We start from the raw sequence: 21,047 nt of genomic DNA, 5'->3' as shown, positions 1-21,047 counted from the left end.
TTTTTAAAAAAGATTTGATCATTTATTCTATATAAGTACACTGTAGCTGTCTTCAGATGAACCAGAAGAGAGCATCAGATCTTATTACAGATGGTTGAGTCACCATGTGGTTGCTGGGATTTGAACTCAGGGCCTCTGGAAGAGCAGTCAGTGCTCTTAACCACTAAGCCACCTCTCTAGCCCTTGACTGGGGCTTTTTATACTTTGGCCTTAGTATGTTTCCTACTCTACCTCTGCAGCCAACTAAGGGGTAGGGTCTTAGGCAAGAACTGAGCTGTGTGTGGCTAAGCTATTTGGCCCTTGCAAACCTGAAGCTCACTGCCAGGAGGTGAAACCTGGAAGGCATGACTCATCCCCTACTCATACAGGCCTGCTCATGTCTAGATTTCCAATGCCCCTTCGACTGCCTGCCCCTCCCCCTCACTGGGTCTCCATTTCTCACTCTGCCTCAACCTGAGCACTCAGCTTTTCTTTCCGAAAAGCACTGCTGACATTGTGCTGGTGATAGTTCATTTTATTTATCGCAAAATCTCCCAGGAGAATGAAGGAATCCTTTGCTTGGACATTAATGTGCAAGCCGGGCACAGAGGTGCATGCGTGTAATTATAGAACCGGGGAGGTTTCTGGAAGATCATGAGTTTGAGGCCAGCCATGGCAGCTGAGGACTGTCACAGAGCCATTGACAGCTACATCAGCCTCTTCAGGCTCTGTTGGGTGTGCTGTGGACACCGAAGCCAAGAAAAAACCAGCATACTCTTGGTCAGTCCTTGTCCTGTGCCTACCTGGTCCTCAGGTACAGGCCTAGCTGTGACTGAATGCATGGTGTCACATTTTCTGGGAGATGACATCAGTGACAGACACCCTTGGCCTGCTGGGTATCCTTAGGTTGAGGCTGACTGTAACACTGAGGTTTGTTGTTAAAGCCCATGGTGCGTGGCCAGACTTGCAACCTGAGTTATGTCTGAGACTAGAAACCTGAAGCCAAGACACAGGGAACCAGAGGGACAGAAGGAGTCCAGAGGAGGATGAAAGGAGTCTTAGGGTTTTACTGCTGTGAACAGACATCATGACCAAGGCAACTCTTATAAGGACAACATTTAGTTGGGGATGGCTTATAGGTTCAGAGGTTCCGTCCATTATCATCAAGGCAGGGAGCATGACAGCATCCAGGCAGGCATCGTGCAGGCAGAGCTGAGAGTTCTACATCTTCATCTGAAGGTTGTTAGGAAAAGATTGACTTTGACGTAGTTAGGAAAGGGTCTCATTGCCCACCCTCACAGTGACATACTTCCTCCTACAAGGCCACACCTCCTAATAGTGTCACTTCCTGGGCCAACCATATTCAAGCCACCGCAGCCAGGAACACTAGAGCCAGCGGTGGGACAGTGGCGTAGAGTCCAGTGAGCTTAGGCAGTCAGGGTTCAGCTGCCACCATCAGCATCAACATTTTCCCTGCCAACAGGCACAGCAAGGTGGGGCTGTAGCCTGGGGTCGCTGCACTGCTCTGGCCAGCAGGGGGCGCCAGGCCGCAGTCGGTGTAGGGCTCCAGGCAGGCTGCAAAGGCCATGACGTGGGCGATGTAGTTCTGTTCCTGCACTCCGTGCACCAGGTGCGCCTGTGGACCACGCGCAAAAATCGCCACGTCCTCCCCGCTGTGGGTCTCTGACGACAGGGGTACAGCTGCCTGCTGCCGGTACTTAGGGTCACCTTGGGAAACAAGGTATTCAGGACAGAAGGCTTTTGGCACTATTATCCTCGACCCTAAACTATAAGGGTGTTTGCTACACGGAACTTACGACTCTCTTTGTCAGTGACATCTGGCCGGGTACCTTTCTCAAGTTTATACCCGGGACCGTTGCCATATAGGATTGAGGTGAAAGGTCTACCATCCAGTGCGTTGAAGGAGGCCCCCAGTCCTGCAGGGAGAGAGAGACACTTTGCCACTGCCCTGGAGTGGAGCCAAAATAGACCAAAATGCTCACCTTTGCCTGGCAACTGGCCTGTCTTCACAATCCCTCCCCAGGGCAGGTACTGTATCTGTACACATTTGGCAGACAAGGAAACTGAGGCCCAGAGAAATTTCTGCTATGTGACCAATACATTTGATCCATTTGCCTTGTCCCTGGCCTACCAAAGATGGAGGTCCCTCGAGGTATATAGCCACCAAAAGAGAAGACGTGAGAGTGGTCAGCGGTGACAAGGATCATCGTGTCCTTCTCACTGGTGAGCTTGTCGGCCTTTTCAACGGCCGAGTCGAACATGACAGCCTCAGTCAGTGCACGGTAGGCTATAGACTCATGGTGGCCATGGTCGATGCGGCCCCCTGCAGGAAACCCGAGATGGAAGATGGTTGATGAGGGGTCTCCTGGCTCCTCCTCCTCCTCTCTGCCAGGCACAACCCCTCACCTTCCACAAAGAGGTAGAAGCCTTGTGGGTTCCTGCTGAGCATGCGCACAGCCACCTCTGTCATCTCGGCCAGGGAAGGATCCTGAGTAGGGTCTCGGTAGATGTCATATTTCATGTCGTTAGGTTCAAAGAGGCCTGAGGGACACAGAAACACACGGATCCCGGGCTGTATCGACACTTACATAGATGTTCTGTGAAGTCCTACTAAAAATGGTCTCTTACCCATGAGGTGAGTCACTGCTGAGTCCTGAGATGCCCGGATGAGCTCTGTGCGGTTCCAAACATAGCGGGCCCCCTGCAGGGACATGGCCAGTCTTAGTACATAGCTCTGATATGTACATCTCTGTCCTGGTGTTTGCTAGGCCCATACCCTGATGTCCCTGTCACCTGGTGCTTTGCCAGCCACTCCTGTACCAGATTCTGTCCATCTAGCCTGCTTCCAGACTGAGCTGTGTTGCCTGAGTACTCAGGGTCTGGTGTCCCCTTGGGGAACATGAACTTGCGGCCCCCACCAAGGATCACCTATAATTAGAAGGCAGGGCAGAAGGAATTGAGATTTTTCTGTCTCCTCCCCCCTACCCACTCCACCACAGACGACCCAGAGCTCAGGTTGCTGGCTGCCTATACTGCAGCGAGTGACACCTCAGTGCATCCCCCCTCCCTCACTCTTGGGGCTCACATCAATGTCCATGTTGGAGACGAGCTGTCTAGAGATGTCCTTGCATCCCTCCTGCACTGCAGCAGTAGACATTTCTGCATCCGAGTACCAGTCACGGTTCACTGTGTGTGCGTAGGTGCCAGCTGAAGAGGCGTGCTGCACGGATGTGGTGGTCACCACTCCCACAGACTTGCCTAGAAATGACGGGAATCAGGTGGGCCACCTAGTGCTCCAACCCTGCTCTAGTAACTTAGCCTGGCCCTGACCCACTTGGCTTTTTGTTTGTTTTTGTTGTTTGTTGTTTTTGCACAAGTCCTTGCAATGTAGCTCTGGCTGGCCTGTAACTCACTATGTAGACCCAACTGGCCTTGAAGTCAGATCTTGCTCCTCTGCCTCCCAACTGCCAGGATTAATGGTATGTATCTCCGTGCCTGGCTTACCTGCTTTCTTTGCACGGTACATCACAGAGAAGACCTCGTTGCCAAACGTGGTCTTGCACTGGTCCAATCGCGCTGCTGTGCTCACACCGATGGTCTTGTAGTTGGCTTTGACTCCGCAGAGATAGGCAGTGGCTGTACCTGCACTGTCTGGGACCTGTCTGTCCACACTGTATGTCTGGGGACAGAGACACTCTCAGCTGGGTAGTACTGGTAGACATTAATTAGTCCCTGCTTCCTGGGACATGTCCTTACTGTCCTGGTTGCAAATTTGGGCTCCAGTTCTTCTGGGTTCTTCCTCCTCTGGGCATTTCCAGCCCCCTTTCCCATCCTAGATGCGTGTTCTAGTACTCACCTTGGACAGAGCCGTGTATGGGAAATGGTCCATGGCCAGAGGTGTCTCAGGTCCTAGATGACCTTTCAACTGTCCCTTTAGTATTCTAGTGGCTGTCACCGTGGGCACCCCCATCCCTAAAAAACAGAATCTGGTCAGATCTGAACCCCAGGCTTTCCTGGATCCATCAATGGCCTGGGGTGCCTGGAGCTCAAGGGCCCCAGGGTCGCCAGGCCTCACGCACTCACCGTCCCCTAAGAAGATGATGAGGTTCTTGGCTGATGTCTGAATGGGCTTCAGTTTTTTGGCAATATCTAGGGCCTCCTTTGCCTTTTGGTTCCAGAAGGCTGGGTTCTTCTCCTCCACTGGTCAAAGAGACCAGAGGCAGGTGTCAGTGGAAGGCTGTATTTGTGAGTGGGGACAAGCTGTTAGGGGGAGCCTCCTTACCTGGAATGACGCTAAGGGACAGCTGTAGTCTGAGGCCCAGCAGCAGCAGCACCCAGGCTCCCTGCATGGCTGGGGCTAGTGGAGGGATAGCAGTCGATGGGGAATAATTCTTGCTTGCAAAACTCAGTGTCCATCCCTAATCCCCAGGCTCCTCCCTGACTCCGCCCCTCCTGCTCTGAAAAGGAAGCCCTGCTTCCTGGACAGAATTGGCAGGGTGTGTCCAGGCCAGCCTCCGGGTGGCAGAGGGTGTTCTGACTGAGACTACTCCATGGTTGCCTTCCCCCTTGAGTGAGGTTGGAAGCTGCTTTCTCCAGGGTGAGGATTTGTGGACCACTTTCTGCTCACATAGTCAGGACCTACCTGGTTTCAAAGAGCCAGCAGGACTGGGATACACTCTGGGGTAGGACTGGAAACAGCCTGGGTACAGGGTCTGGATTTGGCCTTCTGAGCCCCACTGACGTGGGAAACAAGGTCACAGAGTGGCTTCAGTGCCATGCTCAATCTTCTCACCTGACTTTTAGGGATTCAGTTGGGTACTAAGGCCTGTAGGACTAGAACGCTATTGCCTAGGAAATATTAGGGCACCATTGATTCATGACCTATTTGGAGTCTAATTGGAGCTATTTGGAGACCTATTTAGACCTATTAGGCAGGTTGGGAGAGCCTTGTCTTTGTATTTGAGTATACGCCCAGAAGGATGGTGCTCAGAACATAACAGGTTGAGTGGGTTTACCCTGAGGCAAACCCAAATCTTCCTGAGATGCAGGCAGAGTTTACTCCTGAATTTTATTCTCTTAGGCAGGTGGAGGGATGTTTGTACATACCCTGAGCACATCTGTAGGTGTAGTTTAGGATAAGAAACCAATGGTGCATGCCTTTAATTCCAGCACTAGGGAGGCAGAGGCAGGCAGAGCTTTAAGATCAGGGTCAGCCTGGTTTACAGATCTAATTTGAAGACATCCAGAGAGCCACAGAGAGAAACCCAGCCTGAGGGAGGGGCAGAAGTCAGGAGGCAAACCAACCAACAGAAACTACGAGCTTCCTGTAGTCTGGGAGAAGTCTAGGCTCAAAGAATCTCTGTGATAGAGTGATTCCCCCTCAGAGTACATTTTGAGAAGAATTCCCTGGGTTCGGTATTATCCCAAGTGGCTAAGAGGTGTGGGGTCAAGCTGTGTGCCCACTGATGGATGCGTGGCTCAGAGAAACATGGTTCATAGATGCAATGGGAGTTTGTTCAACCTTTAAATAGAGGCAGTCAAGCACAGTGGAGCACCCCTTTAGTCCCAGCACTCTGTAGGCCAAGGCAGGCTACAAGGCCGTCCTGTGCTGCATACAGAGCCCTGTCTCGTTACTTTCCACACTGCTACCATTTTCCGGTATAAATCCAAGATTACTGTTGACTACATGGAGAGTTTGAGGCCAGCTAGGACTTAATGAGGTCTTGTCTCAGAAACCAAACAAGACCAAGTGTGCCTGGCATGCCTTTAATTCCTGGATTCTAGAGGCTGTGGCAGGCTAACCTCTTTTGATTGTACACCAGCCAGGACTACATAGTGAGACTCATTGGAAAGAAAGGTGGTGGGGGAAAACAACATAATACTTTTTATCTTTGGCTGTCCTCAGCATTGAACTTAGGGCCCTTTGGGTAAGTGTTATATTTTTGTATCCCCAGTAACCAGATAGTGCTACTGCTACACTAGTATTATTAATTATTAATTACTATTATTAATTACTTGGTCTTTTTGAGACAGGGTCTCATGTAGGCTGACCTTTAGCCCTGATCTTCCTGCCTCTACCTCCTATGTGCTGAAATTGAAGGTACCCCCTCCTATTTAGATGGTAAACTTTATTTCATATAGTTTAAAAAATAACAATTTAAAGTTTTTTGTTTTTAAACTACCTTCATTTAATTGCTGCCTGTAGTAGCCCCCCCTCCCTTCCTTGGGCAGCCCCGACTCACACCTCCTTACTGCGTGAGTCATAGGTTTGATCTGGAACCCCAGGTATTCCATTTTCTCGCCAGCATCTACCTGCCCCTCCTCAGCCCCCATGATGTCCACATGCTTCCTGTGAACTGAAGCTCTCTGAAGAAGTTGCAGCCCATGTTAAAGATCCTCTGTTGAAGCCAAACATGTACAGAGAGACACTGTAATTATTAGCTTGACTGGAGACAGGTATAAAACTTTCAGTGCTGATTTAGGCCTCATTTGGTTAAAGGCTTATTGTTTTTATTTGTTTATTTGTGTTTTAAATTGGGGTTTACAAATATACTTTTTCCCATGAAGGGGAAAAAAAAAAAAGAGGAAGAAAGATCAGAACAGAGGGTAAGAAAAACCTTGGAGATGAAGGCCTGCTAAGACCTAGGGAAATGACGATAACTCTGCTGTGAACCGACAGTCAGTAAGAGGACCCAGGGCCTTTCATTTGCTGTGTGAGGTCTTCAGCTGAACTGACATTCCAGGGCAAGGCAGGAGGCAGGACCCAGCTAGAACCGCAGCACCGAGGGACAGTGGAGCACAGCACGTGGGGCTCACTTCCCCCCACACCCCCTTCTTTAAATGTAGCAGAACTGGAGTTTACTAAAAGACATTTTTAGTAGAACCTTTAAACATGGTGGTTAATGGAGGTGAAGAGGAAGAGTTAGTTGATTGGGAAGAAGGTAAGTACGGTGGGGAGGTTGAGTATGAGCTTATGTAAGACTTGTCTGGCTTTGTTTCCTGGGAGACAAGGGTCTCATGTAGCCCAGGCTAACCTCAAACATGAACTTGCTATGCAGCAAAGGATGACCTAAAACTCCGAATCCACCTTTACCTACCTCCCAATACTGGGGATACACATATGTGCTACCACATATGGCTCAAAGGCTTCTTTTGGTGGCCAAGAAAGCGTCAATGTTAAGAAAGTGTTCAGGGCAGTAAGGTGTCCTGCTTAGTGGAAATTCCTTCCTAGAGAGTCACCAGGAGGCCAGACATCCCACTTTACGTGCCTCAGAAAGCTTCAATACCAAGCAGTGTGGACAGGTCAAAATATAGGGTGAGCATGCCCTTGGTGCCTCTCGCAAGTGAGCTGCAGTTCATTCCACCAGAAAGAGCATGGCCCTTGAGACCCCCTGTGAGGCCACCAGCTGTTAAGGACTCAGATACTCTGACGTCTGTGTAAGACCTCCGTTCCCTAGAGTCACCCAGAGTAGACTGGAGAAGCCGCGTGTTTGTTGGAGCCCAGGAACATTCGTGTAGACATACAGCTGTTGCCATTCACTTCACATTTTCAGCCTTTATCAAATCATCGTAAACACAACTGAGCCAGATTAATGACAAGTTGACACATGAATGAGTACAGCAATGCTCAGGGACCCAGAATAATGTATTAAAAGGGCCCATGATATAGTTAGATTAAACCAGAGCTTGCTTAGGCTAAGGACATTTCTTCTAATAACAGAGCACCCATTTTCATCATGAGGGAAGATCACTGAAAAGTCTCTACTTTGAGATTTTTCTATTGGCTTCCTCAGCCTGACAAGAGGGGCTGCCCAGTGCAGAGACCAAATTAGCAACAGATTTAAAAGGGCACAGGTCAGATGCCAGCACTTGAGAGCAAAAGGCTCCCCATACAAGGGTGGACTAAACAGCCCCAGGGCAGCCAGCAGGCATAGAAGAATGTTGCCCATTGTAGTGCATTCACTCATTTGTGTGTGTATGATCCCAAAGAGAACAAAAAGTTACTAAAGCAGTCATTAACTTTATTAGTCAGGGTTCTCAGAGGAACAGAACTTATAGAATGAATCTCTTTCTCCCTCCTTCTCACATATGTACGTACACACACACACACACACACACACACACACACACACACACATGATTTATTAGAATGACTTACAATCGCTTCTCGGCCTTTTGGCTAAGATCAAGTGTAGAATGACTTACAAAGGCAGGTGGTGGACCCCAACACTTGGGAGGCAGAGACACTTAGATCTGAAGACTTGGAGTTGAAGGCCAACCTGGTCTACAGAGTGAGTTCCAGGATAGCCTGGGCTACACAGAAAACCCTGTACAAACAAACAAACAAAGTCTTACAGGCTTTGGTTCAGTGAAGGAATGGACTTTCCAACAAGAGCCAGCAGGCAAAGCAAGCAAACTTCCTTCTTCCATGTCAATTAAATAGGCTGATATTAGATTAAAGGTAGATTTCCCCACCTTAGAAGATCTGAATTAAAAGTGGGTCTTCCCACTTTAGATGACTTAATTAAGAATATATCACCTCAAAGGTATACCCAGCCACTCAGGTTTTAGTTAATGCCAGATGTAGTCAAGTTGACAACTAAGAACAGCCACCACAGTGCCCTTTTGGAACACATATGACCCTTGAGATAGTTAACATTTTCAACCTGACAGGATCTAGTACCATGTGACAAGCTCTGGGTACACCTGTGAGGGGCCATGTTGATTAACTTAACCTCTGTTCTGAACACGACTGAGAGGGTGTGCTTGCTCATAGTAAATGAAATGGGAAGACCAGAAGGTCTGAGGTGAAGGTCTTCCTTTTTACCTGCTTGCCTTCACAGCCCAGTTGTGAGCTCACATACCTGTTTACAAGTTCATTTCTTCTATTCTTGAGTTCATGAGTCCTGTTTGTGAGTCCCGCTATCCTATTGCTATCTCTGCTGTTGCTGCTGTTGGAATGGGTTCTCTTCAGGACCACATTGGGACTGCTGAGGCCTCCAACACCATGGGCTAAGCAGCTACTGGTTTCCAGTCTTCCCAGCAAGCAGACATCTACTGTTTGACCTTATCTTGTAAGCCAATAAATCCCAATACAAACCAGCAGCTGACAGTCTACAGTGATTAATACCTTTTGCCTGACCTGGCTTCAGAGCAGAAGTAATATGCAGGGGAGTGGAATGGCTTGTCATATGTGTGTGTTGCTCTACAGTGGAGGGGTGAATCTTTCCATCCATGGGTGATAGCATGAAGGAAGAATACAAAGTTGAATGGAAAGAGACAGAAGGGTTTCTTCTTTCCAGGCTGTGACCAAGAGACTCTGGGTAGTGTTCAGCAAGAGTTAAAAAATGGTAGCCTTGGGTTGTTGGAACTCAGATTGGTGGTGAGAGGGTTTATAACTTTTCCACAGGCCCTATCTGATGCCCCTAGTAGGGCCACAGGGGATTAGTTGTGGTTTGAATGAGAATGGCCCCTATAGGTTCATGTATTTAAATACTTGGTGGAACAGTTTGGGAAGGATTAAGAGGTGTGGCCCTGTTGGAGGAGGTGTGTCACTGAGGTTGGATTTGAGATTTCAGTCAGCATGTAAGTGCTTAGCTACCGTTCCAGAGCCATACCATGACTGCCTGTCCACCATGCCTGCCTCCCAAAATGCTCCCGCCATGATAGTCACAGATCCAGTCTCTGAAACTGTGAATCCCAAATTAAATGCTTTCTTTTACAAGTTGCCATGGTTATGTTGTCTCCTTATAGCAATAGAGAAGTAACTAAGACAGGGTTGCATGTGAGTTCATCTCTATTTCTTTGGGACCAGAAATTCTGAGTGGAGCTAAGTGGCAAGAGTGTGAGATGGGAGCATAGGCCAGTGCATCTCTCCCTTCTTCACTCTTGCCTCAGGAAAACTAAATCTGAATAGAAGTGATGAGGAAAACATGAACATGGACAGAGGGACCTACCAGGAGGCAAGGCAGGAACTGAGCAACTGTCCCAAATCAAGTGATGGAAAACAGAAAGGTTAGTAGTGTCTGACTTCATGAATGAAGAGTTCCTTTTGTTACGTGTAGGTTTAATTTCAGTTCCAAAACTTCCCGTCATCCAAGCTGAAAAAGCTTGAGCTCAGGGGCAGTAGGATTTTTGAAAGTCTGGATAGGTTAACAGCAAAATTTGAAAATCTCACACATCTGAATTTAGGGGAAAACAGAAAGCAGTAGCCTAGAGTCTTTAAAAGAGGCCAATTGTCTGAAAAGCCCAGCTATGTTTAGCTATGACTAACCTGAGTGCCTTCCAGCTGACTTTGAGAGGACTGGGAAGGTCCTGGCTGAGCTGCAGAAGAGCAATGTGGTGATTCCTGAGGGGCAGAGGAGCCTGAGAAGGGCAAGAGGAAGGGTGTGAGGATGAGGACTGCAGTGGAGAGGGAGATGTAAGGAGAACAAAGCTGACGTTGGTGGTGAGAAAAGCTCTGGAGTTGATGAGGATGAAGGGCAGGAAAGAAGTGGAAAGATAAAAAAAGAAACAGATTAAGATAATAAGACCCGGGAAGCCTGCAAAACCAGAGCATTTCAGTATTGGTTGGACTGCTCAGGCATTTGGTAACTGTTTGTTTGTTTGTTTATAAGACTGTTTCTTTGGCCAGCCCTGGCTATCCTAAAATGTTTTGTTATTTTTTTCGGACCATAAATACCTACAAATTTTATTCATAGGTAAACATATGGAACTGGAAAAAAAATATAGTGTTACCCAGGCTCAGAAAGACAGATGCTATTACATTCTTACATAGGGCTCTTAGCTTTCATTCTTTAGTTATGCGTGCTTACCTTGGGGTGCTTGTGGAAGCCAGGAAACTAGGTGTCTCTCTCTCTCCTCTCCTTTTTGTGCGTGGGTGCTCCCTTAAGGGAGAGGGGATAGCAAGACACAGATAAAGTAAAAGCAGAGAGGGTGAATACTTTAAGTGAAAAGGTTTTTGCTTAAGATTTATGTGTACAAACATTTTGCCTGCATCTGTCTAAGTGTATGGTGTATGTGTCTGGTGCAGGCAGAGGCCAGAAGGGGGTACTGGATTCCCCAGAACTAGAGTTACTATGTCTGTAAGCTGCCAAGTGGGTTCTGGGAATCAAACCCATATTCTCTGTAATAGCACTAATGCTCTCTGGAGTGGAAAGATTTAATTAGAGAAAAAAGTGGGGAAGAGGGTATGGGGTGCTGGTGGTTAACCAAAACAAGTGTGTAAACTTTCTGTATTGTAGCACAATTACGCACGCGTGCGCGCGCGTGCGCGCGCGCGCACACACACACACACACACACACACACACACAAATGAGAGATCCCCTGCATGGCTGGATAATACTGTTTCTAGAAGCTGTGGGTTACCAAACAAAAATCCCAGAACAAGAAGATTTGGAGCACTTCCATGTCAGTCGTTGGTCAGGGATGCTCTGGAGACTTCCGAAACAGTGCAGGCTCTTCTTGCCATCTGCTTGGATACCTACCAGAGTTAGATAAGACTTGCCATGTAGGGCTGGAGAGATGGCTCAGTGGTTAAGAGCATTGATTGCTCTTCCAGAGGTCCTGAGTTCAATTCCCAACAACCACATGGTGGCTCACAACCATCTGTAATGAGATCTGATGCCCTCTTCTGGTGTGTCTGACAGGTACAGTGTACTCATATAAATGAAATGAATAAATCTTTTTAAAAAAAGAAAGACCTGCCAGGTAATATGTGCCTATTTGTTATGAGAGCAACCAACCACTGTCTAAAGACTGCATTTGAGGCCCAGGCACTGAGAAGAAATGGTGGTTGAGTACTCTGCCCTGAACAAGGCATATATACCACTCTTCTAGGCCCAGGGAACAAGGTGGAGGAGGAAGAAGAAAGAATGTGAGCCAGAAGGCAGAAGAACTTGGAAATGCTATCCTTTGGTGATGGTCAAAGTCACCAAAACCATAAACTCACAAAAGCTCTAGTTAACCTGCTGGGGCCACTAGAAGATGGACACTGTTAACAATTAATCATGGCTAGAGGAGGGACTTACTGGGCTCAACATCTTTTGCTTCGAACTCTGGGAGAGGGTGAGTCATATTCTTCAGCTATGTACCACGGGAGGGCTAGCCAGTCCTCCTCAGCCTGAGCTGTCTGAGAAGGAAGGAGAAGGGAGGCAGTGTGATTGCCACAGTTCTTATCTCCATCTCAAATGGCATTTTCCAAGATGGAACAAACTTAGGTGTCAGACGTGGCTTTTTAGGTGAAATAGGGCTAGTTTAGCTACAGCCACAGGGTGTAAAATATCACTGAACCATTATTGGGGTGGGGTCTTCAAGAGACAGATCCCTTGGGTCCATCCAGCCTTCCAGACACAGGAGTGACAGATCTGTGCTACGGAGCACTGTTAATCTCTCTTTTTCCACCCCTTTGATGATATCGAGGAAAGAATCTCAGTTGGTTTCTGAATGTCTTTAAACATTGTGCTAACTTTACCATCTCTTTTGAAGTAGAGTCCCCCAGGCGGAGACTCACATTGCTATTTGCAGGCTTGGAATATACAGCTGCCTTCTACTTGAGGCTGGAGATGGTGGTCTTCCTGCTTTTTAATTAACTTAGTTCTTTCACAATTTCATGCATTTATATAATGAGTTCTGATTACTCCCCCCACCTTCTTTTTTCTCATTTGTTCTCTTTTTCTACCCCTCCTCCTCCTTCTTCATGATGGTCTTGAGTAGCCCAGCTGGGCTCAAACTTGCTATAAAGCCAGGGATGACCTTGAACTCTTTTTGTTGTTGTTTGTTATTTTTTGATATATCGTTTCTCTGTGTAACAGAGCCCTGACTGCCCAAGACTCACTCTGCAGACCAGGATGAACTCGAACTCACACAGATCTGTCTGCCTCTGGGATTAAAGGCATGCCCCAACATGCTTGGCTGTGTTCTTGAGCACTTGATCCTGCTTCCCCTCCCTCAAGCTCTGGGTACTAGAGATGGAACCCAAGGCTTTGTGCATACTAGGTATCTTAGACAGGGTTTCTATTCCTGCACAAACATCATGACCAAGAAGCAAGTTGGGGAGGAAAGGGTTTATTCAGCTTACACTTCCACATTGCTGTTCATTACCAAAGGAAGTCTGGATTGGAACTCAAGCAGGTCAGGAAGCAGAAGCTGATGGAGACGCCATGGAGGGATGTTACTTACTGGCTTGCTTCCCCTGGCTTGCTCACCCTGCTTCTTATAGAACCCAGGTCTACCAGCCCAGGAATGGCACCATCCACAGTGGGCTGGGCTGGGCCCTTCCCCCTTGATAACTAGTTGAGAAAATGCCTTACAGCTGGATCTCATGGAGGCATTTCCTCAGCTGAGGCTCCTTTCTCTGTGATAACTCCAGCTTGTGTCAAGTTGACACAAAATCAGCCAGTACACTAGGTGAACACTCTACTAACTCTTGCTAACTCCCCAGCTGGCCTTCTATTTATTTGTAACTGTAAGTTTTCTTTTCTAATTATATCAAGGAAAAACCTAAGCTTGTTTAATGAAAAACATTAAATAAATATAACCACAGGCCATTATGTGGCTATGGCAAAAAAAAAAATCATTAAAGTGATACATGAATAGCTGAGTTTTGAGAAGTACTAATTGAAAGAGAGAAATCTAATACCCTCTTCTGGCTTCTGTGGGCACCAGGCACACCAGTGATATGCACAGACACACATGCAGACAAAACACCCAGATGCACACAGTTAGAATGAAAAATACTTAATAAAGAAATGCAGTACATTTTAGATCTGAGCTCCCATTTACTTTCACCATTTTCTGATTATCTTTCGAAGTGTCATTTTTCCAAGCCTAGGTTCTCTCACCTGAAAATGAGCAAGAGACAGGACCTGTATCTCAGGGCTGCTATGGGAACATAGTGGGAGATCTTAGGTTTTGTATACACTGGGAGGAAAGGGTGTGTGTGTGTAGGAATCAGAGGCCATACCCTGAGCTTCAGGACAAAGAAACAAGCCTTGGAATCTGGAAGGCCTACAGGTGGCCAGTGTTATAGGAAGTGGCTCATTCTGGTAGTGACCCTTCTGTCTTGATGGAACCTATTAAGTGGGGCTTTGCTTTGATCATTCATTTCTAGCAAGAAATATACTCCTGCCCCACAAGGGGAGCAGAAGAAGCCTTGAGTTAAGTGTAAGGAGCAGATAAAATCCCAAGTGAATGTGTGTTGTTGACATGTGTTGAGCTATCAAGGATTCCAGTGCCTTAGGCCCACAGAGTGGCAAAGCTCAGAGGGGTGGCAAAGCCATTCCCTGGTCCGAATGTAAATTTTTTTTTAATCTCTCTTACAATTTTATTTTTAAAAAAGAGGGGTACATATACAGATTTTTAAAGGCATTTTGGCATAACACTATATGAATATTTTTGTCAGTACTTAATTCTTTTAGAGGTTTGATAGCATGCATTGAAATCCCACTAGTTACCATAAGCATAAAGTACATGTAGGACAGAACGTAACATGGAAACAGATTTCTTGGTGAGTATAGATTAAGCATAATGATCTTTGAATACCAAAAACTGCCGCAAGGCTATATTCTTAGCTCTTGGATTATTAATGATTTAAGGTCCAGGTGTACCACACTCTGAGAGGGTGCTATACATCTTTTTTTCCTAAGAAGGACTGAGGCTTTCATTTTTTGGCCTTTGTTTTTCTTGGGCTTCATATGACCTGTGAGTTGTTTCTAGGGTGTTCAGAGCTTTCTGGAGTTATTAAACACTTATCAGTGACTGCATATTATGTCTGTTCTTTTGTAACTGGGTTACCTCACTCAGGATGATATTCTCTAGATGCATCCATTTTCCTAGAAATTTCATAAAGTCATTGTTTCTGATAGCTGAGCGTGTACCGAATGTAAATTTTAACAGTCTATGCAGAAACTATCAGCTTCCTTCTCTGGGGTGACTGCAGCCTAAGAGTGCTCCCCTACAGAGACCTCTTATAAAGATGAGCTAAATCTGCCTCCTCTTTCAGCTGTGTACCACAAACTCACCTCTTTGACTCAGATGTATAAAGTAAGTGCATAGCCCACCCAGTTCCAGCTCTTCTGTACTTATGTCCTGTGGCTGCTGTGGGGACTAGAGAGGGACTGTGTGTAGGTTCTTCCCTCTCTCATCACTCCAGTTAGATCAGTCCCTGGGCCATGCAGAAACTTGCTGTGCCCTGAGGTAGGGACAGGAAGGAGACTGATCTAATACCACATCCAGTGACAGTCCCCTCCCCCCCTCCCGTCCCATGATCCCTGGAGGAGCAGACAGTGCACAGCTGAGTCCCTTCTGCAGCTTCAGCTAAGGCAAGAGGGTCTGAGCCTGTGAGGATCTAGTAGTTCAGGAGTGGACCTAGCAGAAGTGGCTCTCTGTGGGCACCTGGGACTGTTCATTTATCCACCAGGCGAGAACTCCTCTGTCTAGCTGTAGTGGTGGCAGTATTAGGGACACCTGGCAGGTGTCGCTCAAAGTCATCCTTTAAAAATGTATTATTGTGATGTGTATGATGTGGTGGTATGCACACCGTGGGGAGCATGTGGAGGTCAGAGGACAACTGTGCAGTCAGTTCTCATCCCCCCCTTTTAAGTGTGGGTTCTGGGGATTGAACACAGATCATCAGGCTTGCATAACAGTGCTTTATCTGCTTAGTCACCCACCTAGCCCCTAAGTCATCCTTCTGAGTCAGTGGATGGATTGTGATGCCTGCTGCTTTGGGCATGGAAGGGTGCAAAGTCCTAGGTGTCCAGTGCCGAATTTGGTAACTTCTCTGTAACTTGGTATCATGAGCACCAGGAGGACCATCTCACTCCAGCAGCAGCCTTGTTAGCTGGAAAATCTATTAAGGTAAACAACTAAGGTAAACCAAGCTGAAGGACAGTCTTTGTTTCTAACCCTATTCTGCATTCATTTTCTTGGTATTTGGCTAACTGCTTTCTAGAACTGTATGATGTATAATCTAACGAACACTATGAGCACAGTGAAGTTCATGAACTTGTTTGAGTAAAATGACCTTTTTAAGTAAAATAAATTACTTAAACGAATCTTGCCCCCTAAGATGACTTTATATATTGGAGAAAAACAAAAAACAAACAAACAAACAAACAAACAAAAAACCAACAAAACCAAAACCCCTTGATAATCATAAAAGCTCATAGAAAGGCAGAACAGGTTCAAAAAGATTACCTTATCCTAAGGTTTAATTGACTATATATATGAGGAATGAGAATAGGGCTTGGGGAACTCAAACAGGCTTGACTAGTATTCTATTCTCAGTAATGGCTCCAGACACCTTCCCCCTCACCCCCTATAATTTCTATTTTGATACTGGGTCTTGTTAAGCTGCCCAAGCCGGACTTGAACTTGCTATCCTCCTGTCTCAGCTTCTTGAGCAGCTGGGATTACAGGGATGTGCAAACAATCAATTTTAAGTATTTATTTTCATGTGTATGCCTGTATATATGTCTGTGTATCACATACGTTCCTGAAGGGCCAGATGGTATCAGATCCCTGTGGGACTGAAGTTATGGATGCTGTGGGCCACTGGACTCCAACCCGAGACTTCTGGAAGAATGGCTAGTGTCCCTAACTGGGTGAGTCATCTCTCCAGCCCCACAATAAGGTTTTAAAGTCATAAACAGAATTTACCTATATACAAATTCAGGCTCATTTTCTCAGGTTCAAAACACCCCTTTTTCTAGAATCTTCTTTTTTAATGGGACTGTGCTGGGGCTTAAACCCAACTCTTCTTACCTGCTAAGAAGGTGTTCTATCATGGAGCTACCCCCTAGCTCTAGAACTTTCTTCATTGTTATACAAAACATCACCTTTGTTCTGGCACCTGCTAAAGTGGAGTTCATTCCTTAATCTGTTTCAATTCTTCTCACTCCAACCCCAACTCCAAATAATCCTTCAAGTCTGTGATTTTGGTTCACAGAGGCCTTAGCTGGTGTCCTGTAAGACACCAGCCAGCTTTTCTGCAAGCTACCTACACTGTCCCCTGCCATGCCACCTCCTCAGGCCTCCAGAGGTCTGCTTGTATTTTCCCAGGGCTGCCCCACACCCTGGGCTCCACACCTAGACCTCAGCTCAGACACAGGAACCTGCAAGTTCTACTGAGGCAACCAGGATGTGTTGTCACCAGGCCTGCTGCCTGTGTCTTTAAGCAGACTTTTCGAAAGCATCTTAATGGTCTGGGAACACCAGGGTGCCTGTCAGCAGGGATTTTATCTTAGTTACTAGAATAATGGATTGTTTAATACACTCCTTGCTGAATGTACAGGAAAGCTTTTAGGCCAATTGTGGATCCATTCTGTCTAAATATAAACAACTTTCCCCCCTACTTTTAGTTTTTTAAATCCAAATTATACACAGATGTAAAGTGTCAAATGGATCTGGCAGGTTTATTAAAACAAAATGGGAGAGCACTTCCATGCTCCTAGATGCATTTCTCATTCCGGAGACAACCACTCTCTCTTCTCTCAGTATTTATTAGTGTGTGTGTGTGTGTGTGTGTGTGTGTGTGTGTACATAAGCATGTGGTTGAATGTCCCAAAGTTGATGGTTGATACCTTCCCTGTTGATTTCTACTTTATAGTCAGAATCTCTGAACCCAGAGTGTATGGGTCCCAACTAGTGTAACTAGTCAGTTCACCTGAACTCTGTCTCTGCCTCTTGAGTGCTGGGATTGCAGGCAGCTGCCAGGGCTGCCTGCTTCTGTGTGAGTTGTGAGGATCAGAGCGTCAGTTCATCTCCTGTGTGGAAAGCACTTTATCTACTGAGTCATTTTCCTGGTCCGCCCCAATCCACTTGGGTTCTTAAAAATTTTCATAGTTACCCGTTTGTAAAAACCACACTTCTCAGAAAAACAAATAAAAACAACCATTTCTCCATTTCCAGTTTAAAGCTGTACTACTGATATTTTCCACTAATATTATGTCATGAACTATCCCTGAACAACCACCATTTTTTAAAAAATTGATACAAACCTGCGATTTAGAAGGGGTCTGATGGAGACTCTGTGTCTCCTCCATAAGGCTATCATGAGGGGTGGTTTTGTGGGGGTGGGGATGCATCTCTAAGATGCCTCAGAGCTGGGGAACCAGGGAACCCAAGCTTCCTCACAGCTTGCCTGAGGTGTTCTCACTCCGCATAGCCTGACACAGAGCAACATTACTTCTGCACTTCTCCTGTGTAACTCAGCGGCTGAAGAGCCTGTCCTGACTCAAAAGGAAGAACAAAAACAGGGTGTGTGGTGGTGGTTGGGTAGGCAACGAATCTTCAGCCATCTTTAGCCCCCCACAACTTTCCACTGAAGAAAGTGAACTGGCTACTCACATGTCCCATTTCTTCATCCTCACAATATGGTCCCAGAGCAGTTTGTAGACTGTTTATCTTAGAATGTAAGTGTTGTTACCAGACGCGTCAGGTGAGCAGGGAAAGGCCTGCTTTATTGTACCGTTGTTTCCCTGCTCACACCCTAATACTTTCTGTATCGTCAGATGTGGATTGTTTTCAGCGTTCTTACAACAAATCTAATCCTGGAGTCTGCCCATGACTTGACTTTCTCTGAGCCACTTCACTTACTGCCTACCTCAAGCAGGAAGCTTCTAGACTGCTTGCCTCACACACCTGGTGGTGCTGGCCTGTTCCTCAATCCTGAGCACACTGCTGCTACCGTTAGGTGTAGGAGACAAAATAATTCAAGTCCTCCCAGGGGCATTTGGTTAAGGGCTGAGCACTATTAAATGCCATTAAAGTTAACGATGGGCATTTATTCTAAGTGCCTCTTTGTTGTTTGTTTTCCTTTCTGACAGTCTTGTCAAACATCTGCCTGCAGTAGTATTTACTGTGTAGGCCAGGCTGGTCTCTAATGCATGGCTATCCTCCTGCCTCAGGCTGGGATTACAGGTGTGAGCTGCCTTGCTCAGCTTTTTTTTTTTTTTTAAAGTTAAGATGTTGGGAACCAGGGGGATTTGACTATAACTATATCCTCTGGAACCTTGGGTTTAATGTTGTCAGCCAAGCAGCCAGCTGGGTGACCATCATGGTAGCTTAGGTATTTTAAACACTCCACAGACACTTTATGGAAGTTACATGGCAACTATAGTTCGCTGCTGCTGAAGAACAACTCTGGGCCACGCATGGTAGTTAGTTTTTTCCCTTCACCATGTAGGTCCTGGGATTGAACTTGTGGTGGAGGTGCCTTTACTGACTAGGCTACCTCGCCAGCCTTTTCTTTTGTTTCTAACATCTAATCCTTGTTTTCCCGCGGCTCTTGAAAATGTCAGTGATGACTTCATTTTCCCCATGTGCTCTCCATAGAACTTATTTTTCTTTTAAAAAGAAGTTTCCTTGGCTATCTTTATATACAGATAGGACTCACAAAATGACTAGAAAGCCAAGTCCCCTAGGGACTTGGAAGGCTGATTTCCCCTGGCTGGGATCTCACTGGGGAACCTCTGCTGCCAAGTTTGTATTTCATGTGGGGACAGGAGGTCCCCAGGGAAGATGTTTTCAATCTCCTGTCTGGCTGCTCAAGTCCTGAGGGCTGACTAGATCCTGCAGTAGAGGGGATGTGGTGTCTGCATCTCATGGGATCCTATGTGCAGGAGACTTTACCAGGCCTGGTGGCCCCAACCCAGAAAGCCTCAGCTTAACTCTCCAGCAATAGCTCTTTTCCCTGCTGGTGTGGCGAAAAGGCCAGTCTATTCACTACAGTGGCAACATTGGCTTCTGTAGCCATCTTTCTCCACTCCCAGCTCATTGCAGCCCAGCCTTGTTGGATGCTGCACAGTGCTGTAGCGTGCTGTCCCTTGTTGATGGCCTCGGACCTACCTTTCTCAGGTCTAACTGGGACTGTTTGCTCATCCTCAGCTTCCAGTGTAGCACCCTCCTCTATTTTCACTCCCCTAGCAATGAATCCCCGAACATGGGCTCCTTGGTGCCTTTGGTGGTCTTGGGGAAGTAGTGAGAGTGCATGTTTTGTATTCTTCAGAAACCAATAACCCCTCTCTGCCCACTTGGCTTCTTCTAAGGCTCTTGGATTGCCCTGCATGCTCTCCAGAAGTGCATCTTCTTCTCATGGTCCCTCTTTCCACCTCATTGAGCCAACAGTGTCCTGTGGCTCAGCCTTCCTTTACAGGCCAGCCCCATCCCTGGCAGAAACCACCTCTGGTCTCTGCTGCTCCCACTATGCTCATGCTGCCTTGATTTTGGGAGACCACCCACCCCAGGATTTTGTATTTTTATTTTCTCCTCTCAGGCCTTCCTCCTCTTACCTGGACTGCCCTCACTTTAGTGGGTATCTGGCATGGTGGTGCAATGGGTATCCTCATTGGCTGCTGCAATAGATATCTGGGATGCTTCTGCCTGGCACCAGCTCCCTGACTTACCATGCCTCCAGTGCATTGTGCTCCAACTTCCTGTGGGTCGACATACCATGCCCACTAAAGTCCTTGCCAGGGCTCTTTGCTAAGTAGCCTCTCTCCCCAGGAGGGCAGGTAACAAGCCCATGCCTTAATTTCCTTATTCACAGCCCACAGTCGGTTTCATCTTCCCCTGGAACATATTCATTGCCTGCTTCTGAGCTTTTTGAGACCCCAGTGATAGAGTGAGATTGTGTCTGTCTTCCTTCATGTGACCCGCTCTGTGCCCTATGCTTCAGCCTACAGTGGCAGGAAGGTGTCTTGGACAGCTGAATGAACAAGTACTCCGTTTATGAGGTTTTATTTGTCATCTCTTCTGCCCACAGTGCCCTTACTATGTGGTGCCAACTGCTACCCTGAGAGTTGTATGGACACAGTTTCCATCAATGCACTGATCAATGCCGAGTGAATAAACACAAAGAGAAGTAATTCAGCTTCTGTACTGTGGGAAGATGATCGAGCCATTGGGAGGCAACAGAAGAGGACAGTTGAGTCTGGTCCTGGCCAGGTACAGACTGGCTGCACCACCTCAGATAGAGACCTAAGACTTCTATTTGTCAGACAGGTTCGGACAACCCAGGACTGCCATGGCCGTAGAGTTCTCAGGG

The 21,047-nt window shown here is 46.8% G+C and overlaps 1 protein-coding gene across 1 annotated transcript; it reads right to left on the bottom strand.

Moving 5' to 3' along the window:
• Positions 1-1,414: 1,414 nt before the first annotated feature.
• LOC308433198 (alkaline phosphatase, germ cell type-like) lies at positions 1,415-4,352 on the bottom strand (the record flags this gene model as incomplete). The annotated part of the gene is made up of 11 exons (XM_080933214.1): positions 4,283-4,352; positions 4,084-4,200; positions 3,857-3,972; positions 3,505-3,679; positions 3,086-3,258; positions 2,794-2,928; positions 2,629-2,701; positions 2,407-2,541; positions 2,132-2,323; positions 1,797-1,916; positions 1,415-1,707 (listed from the first exon to the last, which is right to left on the bottom strand). Exons 1-11 carry the CDS (start codon positions 4,347-4,349, stop codon positions 1,415-1,417), a joined length of 1,596 nt encoding a protein of 531 aa, XP_080789340.1. The 5' UTR covers positions 4,350-4,352.
• Positions 4,353-21,047: the final 16,695 nt, after the last annotated feature.

Source organism: Micromys minutus (genome assembly GCF_963924665.1).
Source record: "Micromys minutus genome assembly, chromosome: 19".
Lineage (NCBI taxonomy): Eukaryota > Metazoa > Chordata > Mammalia > Rodentia > Muridae > Micromys > Micromys minutus.
Note: the sequence above shows the minus strand (reverse complement) of the source record. Positions and strands in the feature narration are given on the sequence as shown.